We start from the raw sequence: 26,571 nt of genomic DNA on the forward strand, positions 1-26,571 counted from the left end.
TGTCCGTGGTCCCCACAGTGACCCACAATGAGACACTTGTGTCCCCCAGTCCCCTCTGTTCCCCCCATGCCTGGCAGATCCCCGGGCTCCAATTTTGCACTCTGGTTGGGATCGTCTGTTCCTGGTAATCATGAAGAAATGTTCCGCTTGTAAACTTATGTACATTTTATTAAAACTATATCTGATGACAAGCACCATCTCCACTGTGCCTTCCTTCTCCCCTCCCCAGGGAAAATATTTCTGCTGGACACAGGGAAGCTGGGTTTTAATGAGTTCTTCCTACCTAAGTGCTGAACTGGGTTTGGATGTTTAACCTGGCAGCTGTGAAGTCAAACTGATCTTGCTGCTTTAAGCAGAGGATATTTCAGTTTGTATCCAGTTTATATTTCAGAGAGAACCCTTCCCATCAAGGGCAGGACAGAGCCCTGAGCCCTTGCTGTGTGCTGGTTAAACGTGGTTTTTGGTCTCATTCAGCTGCCAAGACTCTCTTAAGTGCAAAATATTAATTGGGCTTTGCTACACTTGTTAATTTAATTTCTCTCTTGGTGTAAATGTCCATTGAGAGAGAATTTGTGCTGTCTTCTGGCTCTGCATAGCTCCTGACAGGAGGGGACAGCCAGGGGAGGGGACGGGAGAGGGAACGGCCTCAGGCTGGGCCTGGGGAGGCTCATGCTGGAAATGAGGAAAATTCCTTCCTAGAAATGGGAAATTCCCTTCCTGGAAATCGGGAAAGTCGGTGTTAAATTTTTCCTTTCTGGTAACTGGCAAAATTCCTTCCTAGAAATCAGGAAAATTCCTTCCTGGAAAGGGCTGCCCACCCCGGCACAGGCTGCCCCGCGCAGGGCTGGAGTCGGCACCCTGTGTGTGTGTGGCACTCGGGCCCAGGGTCCGTGGCGGCCCTGGCCGTGCGGAGAGCGGCGCTCGGTGTCCCGGCAGCCCCGGCAGCCCCGGTCAGAGCCCGTTCCCTCACGCCGCCGCCGCCATGCCCGCTGTCCCCCTCAGGCGCAGCCACCAGAGGGCGCCGCGGTGCCCGCTCGGCCGCGGGGAGCGCCAAGATGGCGGCGGCGCGGCGGCTCTGCGCGGCGGCGGGGCTGGGCGGGCGGTAGGTGACCGCGGGGCCCGCGGCTCCCGCTGCCCCGGTGCGGCTTTTTCCCGGAGGGAGCTCGGTTTATTCCCGGAGGGTGCTCCTCACGCCCCTTCCCCACGCGACTGAAAGGGGGCTGCGTCGCAGTTAGCGGCACCGCGACCTCCCGGGCCGCCCCGGCTGCTCCTTGCTCTTCCCCTTCCTTTTTCCACCGCGGACGGGGGTGACGCTTCTTCCTGGCAGGCAGCGAGAGGCTGTTTCTCCTTCTCAGCCCTTTCCAGCCGCGAGCTGGTAGTTCTGCAGTTCCTGGGTGCTCGGTACACCTGGGGAGAACCATGAGGGGTAATTCCCCTCACACCCCGCTCGAGATCCTGCACCGAGGGGTAATTCCACACACACATCCTGCACCGAGGGGTAATTCCACACACACATCCTGCACCGAGGGGTAATTCCACACACCCATCCTGCACCGAGGGGTAATTCCACACACCTATCCTGCACCGAGGGGTAATTCCCCTCACACCCGCTCAGGATCCTGCACCAAGGGGTAATTCCCCTCACGCTCAGGACACTGCAGCCGGGTGTAATTCCCCTCACGTGTGCTCACATGCTGCTGTAGGGGATAATTCTGCACCCCCACGTGTGCACAGGATCAGGCAATGAGGAGCTGTTACACCCTTCCCACTCCTGTATGTTCAGGGCCGTGAAATAAGAGGAAATCCCTCCCTCACGGTTAGCTCAAGAGCAAGCAGTGAGGGGGGATTTAGAGGACCCTGTAGTGCTGGGCACTGTGAAATGGGATATAATCATCATTAGCTAAAGGGAGCTTCCAGGGCACCTTCCTTGCACATCCTGTTGTGGTTTCTACTTGCTCCCAAGCCCACAAAAGCAAGCAAATAACGCAATTGAGACCTTTTCTGTGTTGGTGTGTCATGTGCTCATGGTAGGGATGTTCATTTCATGAGACAGAGCTTCTTTGGGACAGTGGAAACGTGGAATTTGGAAATTGTTAGTAAAGGTATTTTTCTCTAGGTTCTGTCACACGCTGTTAAAAGATCATAATCTGACAGCTCGGCAGCCTTTCCACCAACTCCTGCAGAAGAAACCATCTCTTCCATCTGCAGCATGGCATCGGGCAGGTAAATACCAGTTAAAAACACACAGATGAGCACATTGGGGGTTCTTCTGTCCCGTGGTAATGCTGCAAGTTTGCTTTTTAGTAAATAAACATTAGCAAAAGAGCCAAGGTTCCTTTCATCCTGCTGTCTCCTGTGAGATGATGTGCCCGTGTTCAGCAGGGTTCCCATGGGCTGGGATCACCCTGGGCTTGCTGAGTAATCAGGACTTGACTTCCACTTAAGCTCCTTAGGTTTGATTACATTACTTTTCTTTGGTTTTGTCTTTGCAGTGAGAGGCATGTTTATTCAAACCCAGGACACACCCAATCCAAACAGCTTGAAGTTTATTCCAGGAAGGGAAGTGCTGGGGTCCAGGACTATGGAGTTTTCCACGCCAGCTGCAGCCTATTGCTCACCTTTAGCAAGGTATTATTATTCCCTTTTAAATAGAGTTTGGAATAAAAATTTCCAAAGAATTAACAGAAGCTCCCTGGAGGAGAGGGAGGGAAGATAATTATTTGATTATTTCAGATGGTTTGGTGCACTTGCATAATTCCATGGTTTAAGTATTTTCAAAATCCAGCTGATTTAGTGATGCAAATGCTCAGTGCACGTACACCCGTTTCATGTGTAGAAATTCTTTCAAGTGGGTATTGTGAAATCACTTTTATCATGTTCCATTACACATACTTTTGTGGTAGGATTTCTGATTTTTTCATTCATTGCATTTTTGATGATTTCCATTCTTCCAAGAGAATATATATTTTTTTTCCCCTGTAATTACAAAAAGCACTCTTAGAGCCTTACACTGTATTTACTCCAAGTACACCACAGTTTAATATTTTTTTCTGTAGATGAAATTGTTTGGTAACCATATTGTTAATTGGTAAAATTAAAGCTTAACTTGTCAGATTGAGTGCATTTTTGCCCACTTTTCCCCCCTGGTGTCCTTAACAGACAGTTATTCCGGATTGAAGGAGTGAAAAGTGTTTTCTTTGGGCCAGACTTCATCACGATCACCAAGGTAAGCAGAGCAGGGATTCAGCTGTGCTCAGCCATGAGCAGATCCAGGCAGGCACAGTGGAGTTCCAGAGAAGTGTCCACGAGTGCCTTTAATACAGAACAAAATAAGTCCAGGGAATGATAAATAGGTAAATTGACAATCTTGAGTCTCTGAAAGAGTTGATAAAAATATCTGTCAAGTGATAATGCATTTTGGAGACTTGCACACCTTTTTAGCCAATATTTTTAAAGCACTTGCTTGGCTTGCAAACAAGGAGAGCCTTCTTTGGCTGCCACAGTCTGAGTCTGACTAAACGTCTGTTTAAAGCTGGACTTGAGAGAACATGAACCCAGTCTGTGCATCAGCTGGGACAGTCCCTGGTGGCATTTTGAATGTGAGGATCTCTGGGAATGTAGCAGCAGCAGGCACGTTCTCTTCCTCATTCTTTTTCCTTCCCCTCTTCTGATTCTCACAGGAGAGTGAAGACCTGGATTGGAACTTACTGAAACCAGATATTTATGCAACCATAATGGATTTCTTTGCCTCTGGCTTGCCTGTAGTGACTGATGAGGCACCCAGGACAGACACAGGTAAATCAGATCTTCAGGGGGAGGCCAAGTCTGCCTTTGGGTTTAGCTTTTGTGGCATGCAGAAGAGCCTCCACTTCTCCCTCAGAAAAGTACGCAGGAGAATTTAAATTTAAAACCCGTTAAGGTGACTGCAGGCAGGAATTTGCAGCCTGGAATTCTCTCAGTGTTCTGACTTGCACGTTTTTCTTTTCCTAAGCTGCTTCAGAAGAAGATGATGAAGTTGTACTGATGATTAAGGAGCTGCTGGATACAAGAATCAGGTAGTTTATATTCCAAAGGAAGATCTCCTGGAAAATCCTGGCCCTCAGCAGATTTTGGCCTTGCACTCTGCTGTGGTTTTATTGGTGCTTTAACACAGCTTGAATTTAGAAATGGTGGTGACTAATGGAGTCTCAAGAGTGGCTGTGGATCCTGTTGTTGACCTGAGGAGTATTTTGGTGCTCATTAATTGCCTTCCAAAGCAAACTGAAAGCAAAAGCAACTTGACATTTGAGGTGCAGGGGAAGATGTCTGATGTGTCTGTGATATCTGATGGTGCCATCTTCCCCAGCTCACAAACTGCAGGGACCAGAAACTGTACTTTTTATTTATTTATTTTTTTTAGCAGCTGCATTTAAACTGATACCGCGTTATTTACAAATTTTATCTCAGAGCAGACACACGGTGCTGGTTAATTTTCCTGAAAAAGGAGGACAAGCAGAAATAAGCTGGAACATCTTTCCCAAACATTTGCACTGAATGTTGAAAGCAGAAGCCAGGTAGTGTTGTATAAAGCTGACAGAAATGTCCATGCTCCTGCTGGCTGCCTGGCTGTTCAGTGTCAGCCCTTGATCTTCCAGGGCCCTTTTGTAACAGGCGTGGAATTTCTGCCCAAAATTCTGCTTTTCCCACCTTTTCATTTCTTCCGTTTCCTCCCCCTGTACCCGTCAGTGCACCAATAAGGTGTTGATGAGAATATCAGCAGTGGTGGAGCTTCCTTCATTTTCTAGCAGGGTATTCTCAGAAATTATCCATCAACCAGGCTACACATAGAGCATTTATTGTCCAGCAGATCCAAATTAAATGCAGGAGTTGTCAGAAGGTGCAGGATGGGGGGAATGTGCATCTAAAAGGTCCTGTAGTGTGTCAAAAAGTTAATTCAAGTAAGAAAAATGGAATTTTAAATCATGATCTTTGGCTTTCTGGAATGGAGATAATTTGCTGTGGTGAGTTTATAAATGTGTCAGGTTCACAGATTTTTCTGTGAGGACTGTAGCCCTCAGAGAGTTATTTTGGAAATCAGTATAAAGAGCTTCTGTTAGAGTAACTTGATGGTTTTAACTTGGGCTGGAAAAATGTTGCTATGGGGACAGGGCTACAATGCTGGGCATTTGTGGCTGGCAGAGGGGGAGCAGGCTGCAGAAATGCTGTGGCTCTGGGGTGAGCTTATCAGGAGCTGCTTCCTTCACCTGGGAGCAGGATTAACCTTTTAGAGCTGGGGTTGTTTTCTGCCCTGCATAAATTGTGGAGAAGTGCATATTTATTTATGGAAGCAGGGCTTCTTATCACAGGTGACAGCTGTGCTGCACCCGGGGGGGACACACCCATGAGGTGTTTATTGGCAGCACCTGGGGCAACCACAGCTTGCAGGGCAGGCTGAGCTCTGCCCTGGAGTGTTCATTCACCCTAAAATCTCCAGGCAGGGCAGGCTGAGCTCTGCCCTGGGGTGTTCATTCACCCTAAAATCTCCAGGTAAGGCAGGCTGAGCTCTGCCCCGGGGTGTTCATTCACCCTAAAATCTCCAGGCAGGGCAGGCTGAGCTCTGCCCTGGGGTGTTCATTCACCCTAAAATCTCCAGGTAAGGCAGGCTGAGCTCTGCCCCGGGGTGTTCATTCACCCTAAAATCTCCAGGTAAGGCAGGCTGAGCTCTGCCCCGGGGTGTTCATTCACCCTAAAATCTCCAGGTAAGGCAGGCTGAGCTCTGCCCCGGGGTGTTCTGTACCCTAAAATCTCCAGGTAAGGCAGGCTGAGCTCTGCCCTGGGGTGTTCTGTACCCTAAAATCTCCAGGTAAGGCAGGCTGAGCTCTGCCCCGGGGTGTTCATTCACCCTAAAATCTCCAGGTAAGGCAGGCTGAGCTCTGCCCCAGGGTGTTCTGTACCCTAAAATCTCCAGGTAAGGCAGGCTGAGCTCTGCCCTGGGGTGTTCATTCACCCTAAAATCTCCAGGTAAGGCAGGCTGAGCTCTGCCCCATGGTGTTCATTCACCCTAAAATCTCCAGGTAAGGCAGGCTGAGCTCTGCCCCATGGTGTTCATTCACCCTAAAATCTCCAGGTAAGGCAGGCTGAGCTCTGCCCCATGGTGTTCATTCACCCTAAAATCTCCAGGTAAGGCAGGCTGAGCTCTGCCCCAGGGTGTTCTGTACCCTAAAATCTCCAGGTAAGGCAGGCTGAGCTCTGCCCTGGGGTGTTCATTCACCCTAAAATCTCCAGGTAAGGCAGGCTGAGCTCTGCCCCAGGGTGTTCATTCACCCTAAAATCTCCAGGTAAGGCAGGCTGAGCTCTGCCCCAGGGTGTTCATTCACCCTAAAATCTCCAGGTAAGGCAGGCTGAGCTCTGCCCCAGGGTGTTCTGTACCCTAAAATCTCCAGGTAAGGCAGGCTGAGCTCTGCCCCAGGGTGTTCTGTACCCTAAAATCTCCAGGTAAGGCAGGCTGAGCTCTGCCCTGGGGTGTTCTGTACCCTAAAATCTCCAGGTAAGGCAGGCTGAGCTCTGCCCCAGGGTGTTCTTCTACCCTAAAATCTCCAGGCAGGGCAGGCTGAGCTCTGCCCCAGGGTGTTCCTGTACCCTAAAATCTCAATGCCTACAGAAAAGGTCTCTGTGTTAGGTAGTCCAGCACAGCAGGAGTTGTTGGAAATGTGGACCAGGTGGTTGTAGAGGAACAGTGACTAAACCCCTCTGTGTCCACAGTTACTGTAAATGTTGAATGTTGCTTTCCCGAGGGTTCTGGAAGGATCCCTGTTTCAGCTCTGAGCTTTAGGGTGAATGTTGTGTTCCCCCAGGCCCACGGTGCAGGAGGATGGCGGTGATGTCATTTACAAGGGCTTTGAGGATGGCATCGTGCAGCTGAAGCTGCAGGGCTCCTGCACCAGCTGCCCCAGCTCCCTCATCACCCTCAAGAGCGGGATACAGAACATGCTCCAGTTCTACATCCCTGAGGTGGAAGGCGTTGAGCAGGTGGGTTGGGAGACATCACGGAGGTTTTCTTTTCAGTGGCAAAGGAGCTCTTTGTCCCTAACCCTTTCCAGCAGGCTGGGGGCAGGTTGGAGTTAGGAAAACCAGGGCTGTGTGGATGCAGGTGTTCCAAGGCAGCTGGAGAACCCAGAGCTGGACACACTTGCTGATACCTTTGTGCTTTGGTGACTGGATGTGATAAAAAGCAATGACCTTTGTCCCCTGAAATGCAGATTCTTTGGGTTTCTCATGAAATATCTGATCTCTGGAGCCATTGTTCCCTGGCCTTTGTGGTGGCTTGACCAGCTCCTATAATTAAAGCTCATTTCCTCCTGGCATTTTGGATTGCCAGTTTTTCTTACCTTCCTCCTGAGCCCGTTGTTCAGTGGTGTGGAATAACTGCTGTTCTCCTTGGGCCCAGCAGGGATTTAATGTAATAAGTCCTGCAGGACTGAGAGCTTAACCTGTTTATCTAAACTGCTTCTGGGTTTGGTTTCAGGTTGTTGACGACGATGATGACGCGGAGAAAGAAGCAAATTCTACTTGAGCTTCGTCATCTGTGGCCAAATAAACATTCACCTCCTGCTGTATGTAAACCATCTTTGTGCTGAGGAACAGCCACGTCTGCCTTGTCAGAAAAACAGTTGTAGCTACTGTGAGAATGCACCATCAGTTCAAGCAGTTCACCCACTAATTTATTAAATGCCCTGGATTACACAAAGATTCTTCTGCTATGTCTTTAGAAAGGAATGGTGGGCTCAGAAAACAGTGATGTGTTTATTGTTTTTTCATACAGATCTTCAATACTGAAAGAAAGAGAAGGCAGAAGTTCCTTGGCTTTTTTGTGCAATAGCAATATTAAATGTTTATTCCCCCAACTTGTGGGACTGACAGGACTGGCTGCCCTTACTCTGTAAGTGGGAGCTTCAGGAATGTTAATTTTATCAAGTCTTGCTAAAAAGCTGCTGATTCCTATCAAACTTTTGTGAAAGATAACCTATAATATCAACTGTTCATTTTGGGGGCTGTAACACTGCCATGGCTTTGTGGAAAGTTACCTCCTTGCTCATTACCACTCTGCAAACCATAGCAACAGAAACAAAAAAGGTTTGTTACAAAAATCATACCTTCTAAAGCAAATGTTAGAAAAGAATGATCTTTATCAGCTTCAGCAAGTAGACTAATGAGTTCATTTAGCAGTAAAATCGTTCAGCCACCATGCAGCAGCTGATTTCTCAGCACTGGGAGGAAGGAGGGCCTGTGTTTGTGCTGCTCCTGCCACATCCTGTTTGCCTGGTACGTGGCAGAGCAGGGCTCCTGCAGTCCTGCACACATGGCAGGGGCTGTTTGCTCTTCTGAGTTGGAGCACATCAATGGGGCTTTGCAAGGAGCTCTGTTTACTTTGTGTGTGGGGGAATGGTTTCTTCCTGGTGCCCGGCTCTGTCACCAGGAATTCTGCTCCTTCCTTGAGCTGAGGTTGTGCTCCTCGTTGGCTTGAGAGCCTCTGGTGTGTTCCCCTCTTTCACCCCTTCCCAGAGTAATTACTCCACTGATAAGGTCCCTAACCAGGATCAGTTCAGCCGGTGGAGAATCTCCTCTACAGCAGCACGTCAGCATGTGGTAACTGTCAACTACCTATTACTTGGTAGAAATTTAAAAATAAATATTTTAGCTAAATAAGCTAAATATTTACTCAGATTTCAATAATAACCCGCAGTTGTTTGACTCTGGAAATCGGTGTGAAATGACCACGTTTTCTTTGAGTCTCTGGTGAAGTACTTGGGGGTATTGATGGCAGAATTCCCTGCTGCGGGGCAGGGAGGGTGTCCTGGTTTGAAGCTGCAGGCTTCTCATGTTCCTGAGACCTCCTCCCCCTCTCTGCTCTGTGCCCAGCCAGGTTCTGGCAGCAAGCTCAAAATACGGTGCTGTGTCCTGATGTTGTGGGTTGTTTTCTGAGCTTTTGAGGGAAATAGTTCTTTATTGAAATTTTAGTGTCATATAAAGTAGAATGAATGGCATTTCTCTTAAGGCATTGCTCTCTTTTGTAGCCTTAGGTTTTAATAAATTTCCAGGCAGGGTTTGATGGGGGTGGCTGCAGACAGACAGACAGACAGACAGTACACTGAGCTCTCCAGCTGCACGGATGTCACGCCTTGGTCAGCTATGCCTGTCCCAGTTTGCTCTGCAGATTCATCTTAATGGTTTCTTTCTGTGCCTCTGAATGGGAGCTGTTGTAGAGAGGGCTGGGGAAGGCAGGATGCAGCTCGGGGAGCCCGCGGCGCCGCTTCGTCCCTGCCTCGGTCGGCACCCGCTGATCGCCAGGCACCGGGAGCGCCCGGGGGTGATCCGTGCGTGCTGCTCTGCCTGGCGCCAGTGGGAATTACCGGGGGCAGACACCTCCCGTCCTCCGTCCGGGGCCGGGAAATGCCGGGAAGGGTTCTGGGAAAAGGGATACACTGTTCTGGGGTTAGGAATTACCGGGAAGGGACTGGGAGCGGGCATCCCCCGGTGTGGGGCTGGGAATTACCGGGAAGGATCCGGGAACAATCATCGCCCGGTGTGGGGCTGGGAATTACCGGGAAGGGTCAGGGAACAATCATCCCCCGGTGTGGGGCTGGGAATTACCGGGAAGGATCCGGGAACAATCATCGCCCGGTGTGGGGCTGGGAATTACCGGGAAGGATCCGGGAACAATCATCCCCCGGTGTGGGGCTGGGAATTACCGGGAAGGATCCCGGAGCGGTCTCCCCCGGTGTGGGGCTGGGAATTACCGGGAAGGATCCCGGAGCGGTCTCCCCCGGCCCGGCCAGGGGGCTGGGAATCGCGGGTCTCTCGGGGAGCGGGCCCATCCCCGTGTGCCGGGGGTGTTTCCGCCCCTCGGCCCGCCCGGCCCCCGCGGCGGACGCGGCCCCGGCAGCGGCTGCCACGTCCCGGGGCGGGCGGGCGGCGCGGCCAATGGCGGGCGCGGCCGGGGCGGGGCGGGCCGGGGCCTGCGCCGGGCCTGGCGCGAGGGGCGCGGCCCCGGCGGCACAGACAGCGCGGCTGCGGACCGGGACGCACCATGTGCGGTGAGCACCGGCCCGGGGACGCCGCGGGGCCCGGCCCGGCCCCGGCGCGGCGGGAGGAGCCGCTGGGGCGGGCGCGGTGAGGCCGCGGCCGGGCGGGGACGCGGGTACGGCCGGGCCGGCTGAGGGGAGAGCGGCCCGGCCCCGTTATCCCGAGTGCGGGCGGCGGCTCGCTCCGTGCCGGGGATTTAAAGGGCCGATTGTCGGCGGAGCGTGGCGACAGAGGGCCGGTGCCCCGGGCTGGGCGCTGTGCCCTGTGCCGGTGGGGCTGGCCCGGGGACGCCGGGGGAACGGGCGCTCCGGGGCCGCTCCAGCCGAGCCTCTGCTGCTGTCGGAGGCACCGCTCCCACCGGTGCCCGTGGTGGTTTTTGGGCGTTGCTGCTCCGGTAATTTGCCCTCCGCAGGTCGGTCCGGGCTGGCCCGGTGTGGCACGGAAGGGTCCGGCCTGGCCGGGCTCTGCCGGACCGTGCCCGAGCTCGGCCCAAGCCCGGAGTGAGCTCGGCCCGAGCCGGTCCCGGTCCCGGTCCCGGTCCCGGTCCTGGTTCTCCTCTCCTTCCACTCCGCTTCCCATGGCAGTGCAGCCACCCTGCCCATCCTTCGCGCACAGGAATGTCAATTATCCTTTCCCTATTCCCTTGTGTTCCTGTTTTTCCATGGAAATTTATGCAACAGCAATCTCTTGGATTTTCCTATTTTCTTTCCATGCTACCTTTCTTTTTTTCCCTGTATTTTTGTGTGCAAAATTATGCTCTTAGCGGGACTGTGCGTTTTACACTTAATGTGCAAGTTGCCATTTCTCTCATTGTTTTTGTGGGATGGAACCGGCGTTGCCTTCAAGCTGTCAAACTGTGGAGAATCAGTCAGAGACTCATACCTCAGCTCACATTTAACACCGTGTTAATTCGTGTTTGAAAGTACAAAGCGGAGCAAAGCTAAGAATAGAAAGGATAATTATTATTATTATAAATAGCTTGCTGCAAGAATAGGGGTGGTTTTGGTGCCTCGTGCTTGCCGTATTCGAGGTCCGGCCTTTGAAATGTGCAATATTTACATCTGCTCTTTGTCTTTTCTGCCTTGAAAACGCCGGGCAGTTCCTCAGCTGTGCTCAGGGTTTAAGGTGTCTCCCCCCTTTTGGATACAAGTGAAGTTCTTCCTGGATGTTGAAACATTTCACAGGAAGAGTGAGGAAAGCACAGGGGATTATTGTCTCTGTTGCTGAGGGCTGCTCTGGGATGTATCCTGGAGTGAGAGAGTGATGGTTTGTCTGGGTCTGATTTCCCGGGCTGTGGCAGCTGCAGGGCCTCAAACACAACATTTCTGTCATGGAATTGTGGCTGGGGATGGACAGACCTGGCTTTATCCTGCCACCCTCCTTCAGAGTTTTATCCAGTTCACACGGAACGGTTAAGATGGGTTTTAAAAGAGATAAATGTGACAATGGTGCTGTTGTTACCTGAGTTACCTCAGTCTGTGGCACTGAAGGGATTCCAGCCTCCAGACTGGAGTTATCAACACAGTGTTTTCAGCCTGATGTGCAGGTTTGTGACCTTACAGAATCTGATGGGCTGGTGCTGCTGGACAGGTAAAGGAGAGGAGCCTCCAAGTGCTTTGGTGCCTGCTGTGAGCACTGTTTGGATGTGCTGGGGTTTGTTTCTAACAGTGAAAACCGGGCTTTGTCCTTGGCTGTGTGTTACACCTGCAGTTTGAGCACCTGGCCAGGTGGGAGCTGGGTGTGCTTTGGTCCAAGGGTTCAGTGGCATCTGTGAGACACTTCAGGAAACTGGTTTTTCCAGGGCTGTTCTGTAAATCAGTAAACCTGTCATCTGCCATGGCTGAATTGAATGAGCAAAAGGGACACAGAGTTCAGGTCTGGGGTTGGGATGGCAGAATTCAGGTGTAGGACAGAAGAATCCAGGTCTGGGATGGCAGAATTCAGGTCTGGGATGGCAGAATCCAGGTCTGGGATGGCAGAATCCAGGTGTAGGACAGAAGAATCCAGGTCTGGGATGGCAGAATTCAGGTCTGGGGTTGTGGAATTCAGGTCTGGGGTTGTGGAATTCAGGTCTAGGACAGAAGAGTTCAGGTCTGGGGTGGCAGAGCTCAGGTCTTGCTTTACTAGTGATTCCTGAAGATAAAGATGGGCTTAGGAAGGACTTGGGTTTCTCCTTCTGGGCTTGCATGTACCTCAGTGGGGACATTGGGCCCTTCCTCATCTGTTGCCCCGGCTGTGCCTGGTGTCTGCCTTGCAGAGGAGCACGGAGCTGTGGCCCAGAGTGAGTCCTGGGGCTGCTGCTCTGCTTGTTTACTCTGGGCAGGAGAAACCCTGCCCCTTTTAGCTGGAGAGGGAGCGTGGGCAGCAGGAGACGTGTCCAGTGGACAAGTGTGGATCCCCACTGGGTGGGTGTTTTTCTGGTTTTGCTTTTTTTCCCAGCCTGGAGGTGATGAATTGAGTGTCAGCTCCCAGACGCAGCAGTGGCCTGGCCCTGTGCTCCTCAGACTGGGCAGAAAAAGGGATCTTGTGGGACTCCAGGAGCTCCTCCAGCAGGGCTGAGCAGCAGCTCTGGGATCAAGGATTCCTTGGAATTGCCAGGTGGATGTACTGGTAACAAGGTCTATGGAAATGAGTGAACAGTAATAGGAAAAGGAATTTGGGAGTAAACCCAGCCTGAGGGCTTTTCTGCTTTTGTAGGGAAAGGATTGCAAGAAGCAATTCCTTCATGTATCTCAGTCATTTACCTGGAAGGGGTAAAGGCATTTTATTTGCCTGGGAATGTGAAATTAAGGAACCTGAGCTCCAAAAAAGTTCATGAGGAAAATAAAGTTCTCAGAAGAAGTATTGTGACTGTCAGCTATAGAGATCAATAATGCCTTGGAAATGTTGGAAATGTTACTCTGTTAAAATGACCAGCTCTTTAGAGAGAATTCTTTATGTAGCTGAAGGCCTAGGATTTGTGCTTGAGTGTTAAAAATCAGCTCTGTGAGAGAGTTGAGTGTCAGGAGCAGCCACATGCCTGTTCTGGTGCTTCCCCAGGTGAGGTGTTTAAGGCAAACCTGCAAGAAAGGAAATGCTTTATATTCTAAATTATATTGTTCAAGGGATTGCACCGGAGAGAACCCATTTCTGTGGATCTCAGTGTGCTCCAAGAGCTGCCTGATGAGCTACAAGCTTTGGGTTGCTCTTTCCAGTCCTCACGTGCAAACTCCTGTGTGGGGCGAGCAGCTGAAATGTTTTATTGTGCTGTGGAGTGTCACTTCTGCCCTAATTCTGAGTTGCACTGGGGTTGAGACTGAGTTTGTCAGAGTGTTCCAGACAGGGGAGCTGTGTTTTCTGCCAGCTGGGGATTCCTGCACCCTTTGCTGCTCCCTCTCCTCTTGTTTGGGAATTCCTGCACCCCTGGCTGCTCCCTCTCCTCTTGTTTGGGAATTCCTGCACCCCTGGCTGCTCCCTCTCCTCTTGTTTGGGAATTCCTGCACCCCTTGCTGCTCCCTCTCCTCTTGTTTGGGAATTCCTGCACCCCTTGCTGCTCCCTCTCCTCTTGTTTGGGAATTCCTGCCCCCCTTGCTGCTCCCTCTCCTCTTGTTTGGGAATTCCTGCCCCCCTGGCTGCTCCCTCTCCTCTTGTTTGGGAATTCCTGCACCCTTTGCTGCTCCCTCTCCTCTTGTTTGGGAATTCCTGCACCCTTTGCTGCTCCCTCTCCTCTTGTTTGGGAATTCCTGCACCCCTGGCTGCTCCCTCTCCTCTTGTTTGGGAATTCCTGCACCCCTTGCTGCTCCATCTCCTCCTGCAGCTGGGAATTCACCATTGCAGAGCTGCAGCAGGAGGAGGTTCCCAGGGCTGGGTTTTTGTGTCACCTCCAGCAATGCCAGCTCAGAGTGGTTCAGTGTCCCTGGAGATCCTGGCTCCTCTTGGGGCTGGCTCTGCGGGCAGGTGTGGAAGGCAGTGCCTGGACAAGCATCTAAATGCACAAATCTGAAACCAGAACTCTGCTGGGCACCTGAAACTCAGCCCTGGGGAACGTTCTGCCCCAAGTTTGTGCATCCTCAGCACCTGGCATCCAGGCTGGAGGTGCCCAGCTCTTGGAGTTCCACCCAAATCACATTTCCCTTGAGTGCTGTCAAAGAGCTGTCACTGTGAGGGTGAAATTGCCACTGCTGGAGGGCTCCTGGCAAAGCTCTGTGCACTGTCTGTGTTTTCACGCCTTGGTTGATTTGAGTATCAGCTCAGGGAGAGGGGGAGCAAGGCTTGAGCAGGGCACTGTGGCTCTGGGGTGTGACAAAAGCCTTTTCTGGGCTGGGAGGTGCCTTTGGGAACTGTCCTTAAAATTAGAAGTGGTTACAAGGTGTGACTGCTCAGATGGGAATGATCCAGCAGTTAAGAACAGAGAAAATGCTGTTTTCTACCTGGGGATTCCAACTTTCCCCAGCTGTGAAGTATTACATCATTACAGGACGTTTGGAAAGGGCAAAATTAAACACATTTGTAAATATTTCCAATAAATGAAGTTTATTTGCACATAGTTCATGATGATAAGTATCACAAATGGGTGATAAGCCTTCAAATATTGGATATTAGCCTGCAGATTAGTAAGTCATGCATTTAGGAAGACTTGTGTTCTTTTACAGGAGCCTTATGGTCTCACTTTTTACTTTAATGATGCATCATTTATGCATATTCTATTTTTATTTCATTTTTTCCTGTTTTCTCCAAGGTGAATTTTAAACATCCCTGTCTTAACTTGCCTTCTCATTTGTAAAATGTGTTGCTCACAGATGAGTACTTAGAATTTGATCTTCCCAGTGGCATCTCCACTATCATTCTCCCTATTTTCCTCTCAGGATCTAAAAGCTGAACTGAATCAAAACCGAACCTCCCAGGGTCTGGTTTTTGGAAGAGCGTGTCCATATTTCACAGCATTAACACTGCATTTGTGTTTATTCTGGTTTCCTTCTTTTCATAGTCTGTTTTCTGAGAAGCACTGAATTCCTTGGGTTGGTTTTTTGGTGAGGTTTGGGGTATTTTTGTGTCATTCTTAGCCTTGGATTCAGGTGGTTTTCTCCCCCCCCAGGCCTCATGAATAATCTTAATATAACTGTGCTGTAATTAATAGCTGCTAGCAGTGCCAGGCTGGCTCCTTCCTGGAGGGAGCTCAGTGTTTGTTTGCAGTGCAGGCAGGGCTGAACCCTCTGCCTTTCTGCTTTTCCCTCTCCTCCCTGTGCGGAGGCCGCTGCCTCTTTGTGCCCCTCTTGTTGTGCTCTGCCAGCATTTGGGATCTGGGACAAGGAGCAGGCTTTGGGCTCTTGGGTGGGGTTTTCTTAGTGCAGGTGTGACTGAGCTTGCTGAAATCTGCAGAGAAAACAGCGTCTGAAGGCACTGTCTGGTTTGGGTTCAGGTTTAACAAAGGTGTCCACAGCCAGCCCTTCTGGGGGGAGGCAGATTGGGTTCAGAGCAAGCTGCAGTGCCAGAAGCCATCCTGTGCTTGGGGAGCATTCCCTGGCACCCTATAACCCTGGAATCTGGAATCCCATGGGCCTGGAGCATTCCCTGGCACCCTTTAACCCTGGAATCTGGAATCCCATGGGCCTGGAGCATTCCCTGGCACCCTATAACCCTGGAATCTGGAATCCCATGGGCCTGGAGCATTCCCTGGCACCCTATAACCCTGGAATCTGGAATCCCATGGGCCTGGAGCATTCCCTGGCACCCTTTAACCCTGGAATCTGGAATCCCATGGACCTGGAGCATTCCCTGGCACCCTATAACCCTGGAATCCCATGGGCATAGAGCATTCCCTGGCACCCTATAACCCTGGAATCTGGAATCCCATGGGCCTGGAGCATTCCCTGGCACCCTTTAACCCTGGAATCTGGAATCCCATGGGCATGGAGCATTCCCTGGCACCCTATAACCCTGGAATCTGGAATCCCATGGGCCTGGAGCATTCCCTGGCACCCTTTAACCCTGGAATCTGGAATCCCATGGGCCTGGAGCATTCCCTGGCACCCTATAACCCTGGAATCCCATGGGCATGGAGCATTCCCTGGCACCCTATAACCCTGCCATGCTGTGATCCCAATCCATCCATCCCCTCACACCTCTCATCCCTTGTTCCCAATCCATTCCCTCTGTCCCAGTTTGCTGTTCTCTGCTTCCCCTCCACCTTCCCTGCAGCCCTCCTCCTCTTCCTCTCCTGGCACGTCCCAGTGCCCCTTTCCCAGTCCCAGAGGTGCCCCAGGGGTGGGACTGGTGCCCACCTGAGCTGCTGGGGTGGGACTGGTGCCCATGGGGTGGGACTGGTGCCCATGGGGTGGGACTGGTGCCCATGGGGTGGGAATGGTGCCCATGGGGTGGGAATGGTGCCCATGGGGTGGGACTGGTGCCCATGGGGTGGGAATGGTGCCCATGGGGTGGGACTGGTGCCCATGGGGTGGGAATGGTGCCCATGGGGTGGGGCTGGTGCCCATGGGGTGGGAATGGTGCCCACCTGAGCTGGGTCCTGCTGGCACTGACTCTCCTGTCCCCCACAGGCATCTTTGCTTACCTGAACTACCATGTGCCCCGGACCAGGAGGGAGATCCTGGAGACCCTCATCAAGGGGCTGCAGCGCCTGGAGTACCGGGGCTACGACTCTGCAGGTACCTCAGCTCTGCTGGGGCTCTCTGGGGGCCTTTCCTGGGGTGCTGGGAGTGCTTTCTGCCACCTTCTGCTGCTGAGGAAAGCTGGAACACAAACTGGATGTGCCTGTGGGCAGAGGTTTGCATTAACTTCAGTATACAGATTTCTATAAGCATTCTTGATGTTTGTTTTTGGGGTTTTCTTTTCTCTGTTTGGGGTTTTTTTGCTTTTTTTTTTTTTTTCTTTCCCCAAAGGTTTTAAAAATACTGACAAGATGACAAAGGGAAAGCTAAGTTCTAATCTAACCTTAGTTCTAATCTAAAGGGTTTCTTGCCTTTATGTGGCAGGCCAGCTCTGGGAGAAAGGGCTCGGGGAGAATCGAAAAGGGCAGAATTTGTTGACAGAAAATACTGTAATAACTTCTGCACTTGACCTTCTTTCCCCATGTCCCACGGGGGGGTTCAGGTGTGGGACTGGACGGAGGAAATGACAAAGACTGGGAGGCCAATGCTTGCAAAATCCACATTATCAAGCAGACGGGGAAGGTGAAGGCTCTGGATGAAGAGGTTCACAGTAAGTGCCTCCCTTTCCTCCTTTCCCTTGCTTCTGTTTTGAATCTCCCCTGATTTAGCCACAAACACGAATTTCCAGAGGTGTAAAGGCTCAGGGATGAGCTGTGAAGAGCTTGGTGATCCTCTGGTTGTTGGTGTGAAGTTACAGAGAAATCCTGATCTTTCCAAGATAAATGATTTGCAACTACTAAAGTAAAATAGACCTGAAATACATCGTGGGAAACAGACAGGAAAAACTCCAAAACAAACAACCAAAAGCTCCTTGAACTGGGGATAGAGGAATTAGCAGGAGATAATTATCAAGACCTAGAGCTTGGGCAGAAGGAGATATCGGGAGGAACCTCCCCCCGTTCCCTGTAGGAATCTCTTTCTGCCCTTTATTTAAACCTTAATTCATTAAATCTGAGCTCAGTGCAAAGATGCACGAAGGTGTTGGGGGTGGAATAGAGGCTGGCTGAGGGTGGGGAGATCTTTTCTTCTCAGCTTCACATTCAGAAGCTGCTGTGTTGGTGAAATTGGAGTCTTTTTAACCCATTCCTGTATTCACCTGAGGCACAGAGTGCTGAGTGTCCAGGGGGAGGTGGGTCAGTGTAATCTCAGTGTAAACCAGCAGCCAAAAAGCTCAGATGTGGTGGGGTGTGTGCTACAGAAACAGGGGACGGGCAGAGCATTCCTGAAGGGAGGTTTGAAAAGAAAGAACGAAAGGAAACATCAGGATGCACAGTTTTAAAGAGATTGTGGAAGCACTTGTGGAGTAGAGGAGTACTTTTTCCCCAAGAAATTTTTTTTTCCCAGGGATTTTTTTTTTTTCCCAAAGAATCTTTTTTTCCCCAAGAAATCTTTTTTTTCCCCAAGAAGTCTTTTTTTCCCCAAGAAATCTTTCTCCCCAAAGAAATCTTTTTCCAAAGAAATGTTGCTGCTCATGGTAGCTTTGCAGAGACAGGGGTTAGGGGTGCCTGAATAACCATGGGGGTGTGCAGGTGACAGGATGATGGCAAGGACCCAGGCTTGGGCTCTCCCTTAGAGGCTGCTTTTTGTTTTGGCCCAGTGAGGGGTGCAGGGCTGTTTTCTGTGTGTGTCCCTCAAACCCCCTGAGGTTTTGGTGGGTGTCTGATGATCCCAAAGGTCTTTTCCAGCCCCGATCCGTGTCCTGTGGGCTTTGCTGGCCCTGCCGGCATCGCTGCCCTGCTGAGGCTCCCAGGGCACGGGCAGCCCCTCAGGGCTGAACCTTTGCTGTGCAGAGCAGCAGGACATGGACCTGGACATCGAGTTCGACGTGCACCTGGGCATCGCCCACACGCGCTGGGCCACGCACGGGGAGCCCAAACCGGTGAACAGCCACCCGCAGCGCTCCGACAGGAACAACGGTCTGGGCTGCCCTGGGGGCTGGCCTGGGGGCTGCTGGGGGGCTGTGCCTGCTCTTGGGGGGCTCCTGGGGCCAAGCTGGGGGATCTGGGGAGCTGGCATCCACTGCTGCTCCTCTGGGGTCACTGCCTGCTCCTGGGGCTGGGCTGGGGGTTCTGGGGGGCTGGGATCCACTGCTGCTCCTCTGGGGTCACTGCCTGCTCCTGGGGCTGGGATCCTCTGCTGCTCCTCCTGGGGTCACTGCCTCCTCCTGGGACCAGGCTGGGGGTTCTGGGGGGCTGGGATCCTCTATTGCTCCTCTGGAGTCACTGCCTGCTCCTGGGGCTGGCCTGGGGGTTCTGGGGGGGCTGGGATCCTCTGCTGCTCCTCCTGGGGTCACTGCCTCCTCCTGGGGCCAAGCTGGGGGATCTGGGGGGCTGGGATCCTCTATTGCTCCTCCTGGGGTCACTGCCTCCTCCTGGGGCCAAGCTGGGGGTTCTGGGGGGGCTGGGATCCTCTATTGCTCCTCCTGGGGTCACTGCCTGCTCCTGGGGCTGGGCTGGGGGTTCTGGGGGGGCTGGGATCCTCTGCTGCTCCTCTGGGGTCACTGCCTGCTCCTGGGGCCAAGCTGGGGGATCTGGGGGGGCTGGGATCCTCTGCTGCTCCTCCTGGGGTCACTGCCTGCTCCTGGGGCCAAGCTGGGGGTTCTAAGGGGGCTGGGATCCTCTATTGCTCCTCCTGGGGTCACTGCCTCCTCCTGGGGCCAAGCTGGGGGTTCTAAGGGGGCTGGGATCCTCTATTGCTCCTCCTGGGGTCACTGCCTCCTCCTGGGGCCAAGCTGGGGGTTCTAAGGGGGCTGGGATCCTCTGCTGCTCCTCTGGGGTCACTGCCTGCTGCTGGGGCCAAGCTGCTCCTCTGGGGGGCCTGGGGGGCTGCTGGGACTCCTGGGGGGCTGCTGGCCCTGGGTGTCCCAGGCAAACTGCTGCCAGGCTGGGGCTGAGCAGGGCCTTTCCTCTGTCCCCAGAGTTCATTGTCATCCACAACGGCATCATCACCAACTACAAGGACCTGCAGAAGTTCCTGGTGAGTGGCCCTGGGGGTGAGACCCTCCCTCCCTCCTTTCCCCTTGCTCTCACGCCCTGCCCAGCTCACTCCTGTTGTATTCTCACTCTCACTTCCCCACTTCCATTCCCCACTCACCCCTTCCTTCACTCACATCTCCACTCACTCCTCTCTCCTCTCTCACAGTGATTTCCCCCCTCACATCCCCTCTCACCTCCATTCCTGCACTCTCATTTTTGCACTCCCACCCATATTTGCACTCACAGACTCTCCTGCTCTGGGAGTTCTCACATTTACACCCCCATTCCCTCCCTACCCCACTCCCCACGTTCCCTCACTCAATATCCTGGCATTCACACCCTGCTCACACCCCACAACTCCCTCCTCATCCTCACTCCTTCTCCCAAGGAGACCTTCCCCCTCAAACCCCCTCCCTGTGTCCCTCGCACTGCCCTCTCCCCCGCTCCTCATATTCTTGCAATTTAAAAGGCAGGAGGGATGGAAGGGAAGTGTGAGAAGAGAAAAAGAAGGGGAAAAAAAGGCAGGAAAGTAAAAGGAAGAGGAAAAGCAGAGTGAAGAATGGGGGAAAAAAAGAGGGAAAAAAAGAGTAAGAACAGCTGCAGTGTGGAAGGGGGAAAGGAAAGGAAAGGAAAGGAAAGGAAAGGAAAGGAAAGGAAAGGAAAGGAAAGGAAAGGAAAGGAAAGGAGAGGAAAGGAGAGGAAAGGGAAAGTTGAGGGAGGAAGGCAGGAGCAGAGAAATGGAAAAACATGAGAAAAAAGTAAGCAAAAGGTGAAGGCCAGGGAGTAGTAAGAGCAAAGAAAGGGAAGGAAGAGGGCTGGAGAGCCACAGGAGCTGTCCCTGCAGGAGAGCAAGGGCTACGAGTTCGAGTCGGAGACGGACACGGAGAGCATCGTCAAGCTGGTCAAGTACATGTACGACAACCGCGACAGCGACGACATCAGCTTCTCCACGCTGGTGGAGAGGGTCATCCAGCAGCTGGTAACCATGGGGCACCCGGGGGGCACGGGCATGGGCACGGGCACCACCCCCAGAAACACCCCCTGCACCCCGGCACTGCTGCTGCAGGCTTTGTCCTGCTGCCTCTGCCTGCCCGGAGCAGGGCTGGCTTTGCTTCTCTGGGCTGTTTGTCAGTGTTAGCTGGGAAAGGGCTCAGCTCTTGGGCATGGCAGCTCTGGAGGCTGCCAGCCCCTGGTGGGGTGGTGGGAGTGGGGAGGGAGACTCTGTGCTGCTCCCAGTCCTTCCCAAATCTCCAGAAATCCTGGCAGAGTCTGTGCTGCTCCCAGTCCTTCCCAAATCTCCAGAAATACTGGGAGAGTCTGTGCTCCTCCCAGTCCTCCCCAAATCTCCAGAAATCCTGGGACAGTCTGTGCTGCTCCCAGTCCTTCCCAAATCTCCAGAAATCCTGGGACAGTCTGTGCTGCTCCCAGTCCTTCCCAAAACCCCAACCTGGGACAGTCTGTGCTGCTCCCAGTCCTTCCCAAAACCCCAACCTGGGACAGTCTGTGCTGCTCCCAGTCCTTCCCAAATCTCCAGAAATCCTGGGACAGTCTGTGCTGCTCCCAGTCCTTCCCAAAACCCCAACCTGGGACAGTCTGTGCTGCTCCCAGTCCTTCCCAAATCTCCAGAAATCCTGGGACAGTCTGTGCTGCTCCCAGTCCTTCCCAAAACCCCAACCTGGGACAGTCTGTGCTGCTCCCAGTCCTTCCTGCAGATCTTTGCCTCTGCAGGTCCCCTGAGTGCACCCTGAGCTAAAGCAGGAGCCCTGGGGTAGCCAGGGGAGTCTGGGTGTCTCTCTGCGGGTTCAGGAGGCTCCAGCAGTGGCTGAGGATGCACTGCCAGGCTCAGGGGAGGGAAATCCTGCCAGGGTGGGGGGGCTGGAGCTGCAGGCAGTTCTGGAAACATCTGTGAAACCTCTTGGGTGTCTCTTCTGTGTCCACAGAAACACAGGAGCAGTTTCTGTGCTGGGAACACTGACTCAGTGCCTGGGCCTCAGCTGAAGTTTGTTTTTCTTGTTGCAGGAAGGTGCTTTTGCCCTTGTGTTCAAGAGTGTTCATTACCCTGGGCAGGCAGTTGGTACCAGGTGAGTGTCCCATGGGAAGGGACATTTTTGCTCCCTGCCTGGTGCTTGTGTTTGTACCCCCAAGTTAGAAGGCAGAGTGGAGATCATTCTCATCACACTGTATATGCTGGGACAGGGCGGTTGTTGTTTTTCATTTCCTTTCTCTTGTTTTCTGTCTGTCACGACAGAAAGCTCCCAGAAATGTTTTGGAAATGCCTTACTGACCAGCTGTAGCACACCTGGTCTAGAGCAGCTTTGTTTTGGTGTCCTCTGGGGATGATCTGAAGGGAGAAGGTTTTACCTCTTCCTTTGTGCTTGCCCCTGTGGCAGCACTTGGGCAATTCCTCCCCTTGGCCTGCAATGTGGGCCAGCCTCGTGTCCAGGTTTTCTGTCCCACTTCTCAACACCAGCACCAGCCAAAACCTGTGTGTGGGTGTGTGCAGTGAGGGGCAGTCCCTGTTCAGGGCTGCAGTGACTCTGGGGGAGTTTCTCCAGCCCTGATGCAGGTTCCTCCCATCCTTGTGTTCTTCATCCTGGGATTCCTTCTGTGTTTGCAGCAGCTGCTCTGGGGGTTCTGGCTGTGCCCCAGTGCAGCTGAGGGGCTCAGAAGGGCCTGGGGGGGCCGTGGGGGTGTCCCCAGGGCTGAGCTGTCCCTGTGTCCCTGCAGGAGAGGCAGCCCCCTGCTCATCGGCGTGCGCAGCGAGCACAAACTGTCCACAGACCACATCCCCATCCTCTACAGGACAGGTGAGTGGGGACAGCTGAACCCTAAACCTGACCCTAAACCCTAAACCCTAACCCAAATCCACAGACCACATCCCCATCCTGTACAGGACAGGTGAGTGGGGACAGCTGAACCCTAAACCTGACCCTAAACCCCAACTCTAACCCTAATCCTAACCCACATCCCCATCCTCTACAGGACAGGTGAGTGGGGACAGACCCAACCATGACCCCAAACCTGACTCTAACCCTAAACTAACCCAAACCCAATCCAAACACCCCTATCCTGTACAGGACAGGTGAGTGGGGAGAGCTTCAAGCCTGACCCCAAACCTGACCCTAACCCTAAACCTAATCCTAATCCCCATCCTGTACAGGACAGGTGAGTGTGACAGACCCAAACCTGACCCTAAACCCCAACCCTAATCCTAACCCACATCCCCATCCTGTACAGGACAGGTGAGTGGGGACAGCCCCAGCCCTGGGGACCTTACTGAAAATTCCTGAGAGTGACTCTGTAATTCCCTGTGGTCAGAGGGGTCTGGATTTGTGTTGTGAGCAGTGCAGGGGTCCCTGCTCCTGTCCTGCTGCTCATCCCCTGCTGCAAGAGCCAGTGCCAGCAGCTCTGCCTTTTGGCTGATTAGCAGTAGCATTAATGTATTTGTGTAACACTGTGGTTTTTTATTCAATAGCTCAAATTTGGTTTGTTTGTTTTTGTTTTTTTTTCCCCAATTGCACTTCCAGCCGTACAATCTATGGATCATTCTTTTGATGGAATATCCATAAAAATGGAGGAAGGTGCCCACCAGAGAAAAAAAGCTAACACTTGAAATTTCAGACAAATCCTCCAGCTCCTTAGGAGAGGAATCATAAATATGCATTGTCTTTTTAATATGTGGCTGTTGCTTTCCATGTAGTGCAGTGAAACATGTGGAAAAATCAAAATTCCTTCCTGATCAGAAACACCACGAGCAGCACACAGGAAAATCCACCTATCCCACTTCAAATACTGCTCGGCATATGTGCGAAAACTGATGACAGTGCAGCTTGTACTGAGTGTTCCTGCAGCTCTGGCTGCAGTAGGAAACAGTGAATTACCTTAAAAATAAACCCCACTAAAGCAGGAGGCTGCTGCCAATCCTGCTGCAAGCACTGCCCAAAATTCCTGCTGGGGTTTGGGTTGTAAGAGCCCCGTCCCCCCCCTGAGCATGGTGAGAGTGTGAGCTGCAGCCCCTGGAGGCTGCACTAAGCTTGGCCTGAGCTGGGCCTTCCTTCCCCTGTGCATTTATCAGGGGAACCATCTGGCACTGTCCTGAAGGGCTGGAAAGGCCAGCCCAGCTCACATCTGAGAGGATGTGCCTGCACCTGCAGAAGCTGTCATGCGGGAAAGCAATGCCACATAATGAAGGCAATGCAGGGAAATGCTCTGTTTTGAGAACCCAAATTTGCATGTTCTGATCAGGTCTGGGTGTTTCTGGTGGGGAGTGGCCACTGGCAGCTCTGCTCTGTCCCTTCTCAGCACCAAATCAGCCTGTCCTGCCTCAGCTCAACAGCAAGGGCACTGTTCTCCTCATTTACTGGCTTGATAACTGGACTGGAAGGCTCTGAATCGCTGCCTGAGTGGCTCTTCTCACTGAGTATCAACATGAAAGCAATATTTCTCCTTCACGTTTTCACCTGCAGAAGTGGAAGCCAGAGCACCGCGAGCTCTGCTTGCATCCCTGAATCAGATCAGTGTCTAGCAGGTGAAACAGCACCAGGATTGTGCAATAAATATAGAATGGAGGAACTCCAGTGTTGCTGTTCTTCAGCAATAGTCCCATTTTGGGAGATAAGCTGATTAATCCACCCCCTCCCTCCCCATACCCTGCACGATGACTGGCAAATAGTTCTGCTGGAGGCTGGTGCTGAGCAGTAGGTGTTGGGTGCCTCATCTGCATCCCTGATGAGCTTCAGCACTGAGCAGCAGTTGGAGGAGGAGGAGGAGACAGTGTTGGGAATTTCCAGAGTACTCCAGAAAGGATCCCTGGTGGAAGGCTGAACTTTGAGGACAGATTTTTCCCAAGCTGGCTCTCAGTCCTGTGTCCCCCTGATGAGCCCAGGGGTGATTTCCTCCTGAGCAGGGTGAGGTGGTTTTGTTTGCTGGTGCAGGAACAAGGCCGAGCTCTCAATCCTGGATTTCCTGAGCTGTGTCTGCCAGTGAGCTCAGCCGGACAGAAACAGGTTTGGGTTCCAGCTGTGGTGCTCAGGGTGGGCACACAAAGGATTCCCCCAGCGCTGAGGGTAACAGACAGAGAAGGGGCAGCGCTGCTCCATTCCAGAGAGGAGCATGGGAGACACTTACAATGAAAGCAGGGCAGGTGTAATGGGGAAATGTGGCTGCTCATAAAGCACCTTGAACTCTCTGCCAGTGGAGCCACACAGAACATTCATTTGGAGTTTCTCCTGATGCTTTCCTCTAAATTTCAGATACACTAGTAACACACTTGCAGGCTTAATAAAAAGCAATCAAACTCTTGCAAGCCAACCGAGGACGGGCACAAGTGCTGCTGCTCCTTTTGCTGTGCAGGCATGAAAATCGTGCTTCATGTTGGTGCCGTGCTTTGGGGGCTCTGCTGGTGTCACCTGTGCCCGGGGCTGTCACCTGGGCAGCCCCTGAGCCTCCTGTCTCCTAGGGAAGGACAAGAAGGGGAGCTGCAACCTGTCCCGAGTGGACAGCACCACCTGCCTCTTCCCCGTGGAGGAGAAAGCTGTGGAATATTACTTTGCTTCTGATGCCAGGTAGGGCTTTCCAGCACCTCTGGTGCGGGGAGGAATGTCCTGTTTAAAGGAACAAGGCACGGGGAGGCTGGGCTTTCTTTGTGAATTACTTTGCAAATTACTTTACAAAGACTAACCAAAACAGAGTTGCTGTTAAAATAATGAGCACTGGCCTTGGAATAGAGTGGTACCATTCTTCAGGCTCATTTGTGAGTAAGATTTCCCAGTGATGGGAAACCTGAGGGAGTCCTGACCTAAATTAGCAGATGAGGTGCTAATTATGAGAGAATTGTGTTGATTCTCCAGGGATCTCTGCACCATCATCAATATATTATTATAATATAGTATAATATATTATATATCTGAATATATAGTATAATAGAGTATCTATTATATACTATATAATGTAATATATATCTTATTAGTATAGTATAATATAGTATATTATACATACTATGTAATATAGTATAATATAATATATATTTTAATAGTATAATATAATAGAGTATATATTATATATGATATAATATAGTATAATATGTTATATATCTGAATAGTATAGTATAATTATTTTAATAAAGCAGTGGATCAGCCCTCTGCAATCATGGAGTCAGTGCTAATTATTCCTGTTCAGGGCACCATTGCCACGACAGAAATGCACAGTGTTATCTTTTTATACTAAAAACTACGTGTACAAGATTTCCAATTACTTCCCAATACCCATCACCCATGTTAGACACTGAGCTTCTACTCTAAACCAATCCCAAAGTGCCACCATCACAGCAGAAGATGGAGGCCAAGAAGAAGAAGGGGAAAGGCTGGACAGGCCCAGATTCCTCCATCTTGCCTCCTGAACCCCCATTCTAAAAACCCCAAAAATCTGTTTTTCACCCCATGATAAATTCACCATCATTCTACTTAAACTGTTGTGGCTTGTCATTCTTCATTATAAGGTTGGTAATTTTTTCCATGGGTTAAAATCAAAGTCACAGGGGCCTTGGGCTCTGAGCCAGGCTCTCTGAGCCCCTGGCAGGGGTTTGGGCAGTCCAGGGCAGCCAGAGGGATGTCCTGAGCTCAGCTGTGATGTCCCCGTGTCCCCACAGCGCTGTCATCGAGCACACCAACCGTGTCATCTTCCTGGAGGACGACGACGTGGCGGCCGTGGTGGACGGGCGTCTGTCCATCCACCGCGTCAAGCGCACGGCCGGAGACCACCCGGGCCGGGCCGTGCAGACCCTGCAGATGGAGCTGCAGCAGATCATGAAGGGTGAGAGCTCCTGCCTGCCTGCCTGCCTGCTGGGGCTGCAGTCACCCTGTGCCACCCCTGCCCCGACTGGGGACGGGAGC

General features: G+C 52.1%; 2 protein-coding genes across 3 annotated transcripts in view; both read left to right on the forward strand.

The window, feature by feature from the left end:
* Positions 1-1,028: 1,028 nt before the first annotated feature.
* Positions 1,029-7,901, forward strand: NFU1 (NFU1 iron-sulfur cluster scaffold). 2 transcript variants are annotated; one of them, XM_066567359.1, is made up of 8 exons: positions 1,035-1,102; positions 2,117-2,223; positions 2,493-2,628; positions 3,160-3,226; positions 3,681-3,795; positions 3,992-4,055; positions 6,834-7,008; positions 7,505-7,901. In XM_066567359.1, the coding sequence occupies exons 1-8, from the start codon at positions 1,056-1,058 to the stop codon at positions 7,550-7,552; spliced, it is 759 nt and encodes a 252-aa protein (XP_066423456.1). In that variant the 5' UTR covers positions 1,035-1,055; the 3' UTR covers positions 7,553-7,901. The 2 variants fall into 2 exon arrangements, with proteins under 2 accessions (XP_066423457.1, XP_066423456.1); XM_066567360.1 differs by lacking the exon at positions 3,160-3,226 and having other exon boundaries at positions 1,029-1,102.
* A 2,087-nt stretch (positions 7,902-9,988) lies between these two features.
* Positions 9,989-26,571, forward strand: part of GFPT1 (glutamine--fructose-6-phosphate transaminase 1) — a 28,188-nt gene continuing 11,605 nt past the window's right edge. The window contains exons 1-10 of the mRNA XM_066567356.1: positions 9,989-10,073; positions 16,596-16,703; positions 17,149-17,256; positions 18,497-18,622; positions 19,624-19,682; positions 20,526-20,660; positions 21,701-21,762; positions 22,409-22,488; positions 25,140-25,245; positions 26,328-26,491. Coding sequence (XP_066423453.1) covers positions 10,067-10,073; positions 16,596-16,703; positions 17,149-17,256; positions 18,497-18,622; positions 19,624-19,682; positions 20,526-20,660; positions 21,701-21,762; positions 22,409-22,488; positions 25,140-25,245; positions 26,328-26,491 — 955 coding nt within the window. The 5' untranslated portion in view covers positions 9,989-10,066. The remainder of the gene's footprint in view (positions 10,074-16,595; positions 16,704-17,148; positions 17,257-18,496; positions 18,623-19,623; positions 19,683-20,525; positions 20,661-21,700; positions 21,763-22,408; positions 22,489-25,139; positions 25,246-26,327; positions 26,492-26,571) is intronic.

The sequence above is a fragment of the Molothrus aeneus genome, chromosome 29 (assembly GCF_037042795.1).
Source record: "Molothrus aeneus isolate 106 chromosome 29, BPBGC_Maene_1.0, whole genome shotgun sequence".
Classification (NCBI taxonomy): domain Eukaryota; kingdom Metazoa; phylum Chordata; class Aves; order Passeriformes; family Icteridae; genus Molothrus; species Molothrus aeneus.

What these genes read in the sequence shown, in the direction of transcription:
- NFU1 (XM_066567359.1), top strand. Translation starts at nt 1,056, where the DNA reads ATGGCGGCGGCGCGGCGGCTCTGCGCGGCGGCGGGGCTGGGCGGGCG. An exon ending in ACTTCATCACGATCACCAAG is followed by an intron (nt 3,227 to 3,680) that starts GTAAGCAGAGCA and finishes TGATTCTCACAG; the next exon opens with GAGAGTGAAGACCTGGATTG. An exon ending in GGCACCCAGGACAGACACAG is followed by an intron (nt 3,796 to 3,991) that starts GTAAATCAGATC and finishes TCTTTTCCTAAG; the next exon opens with CTGCTTCAGAAGAAGATGAT.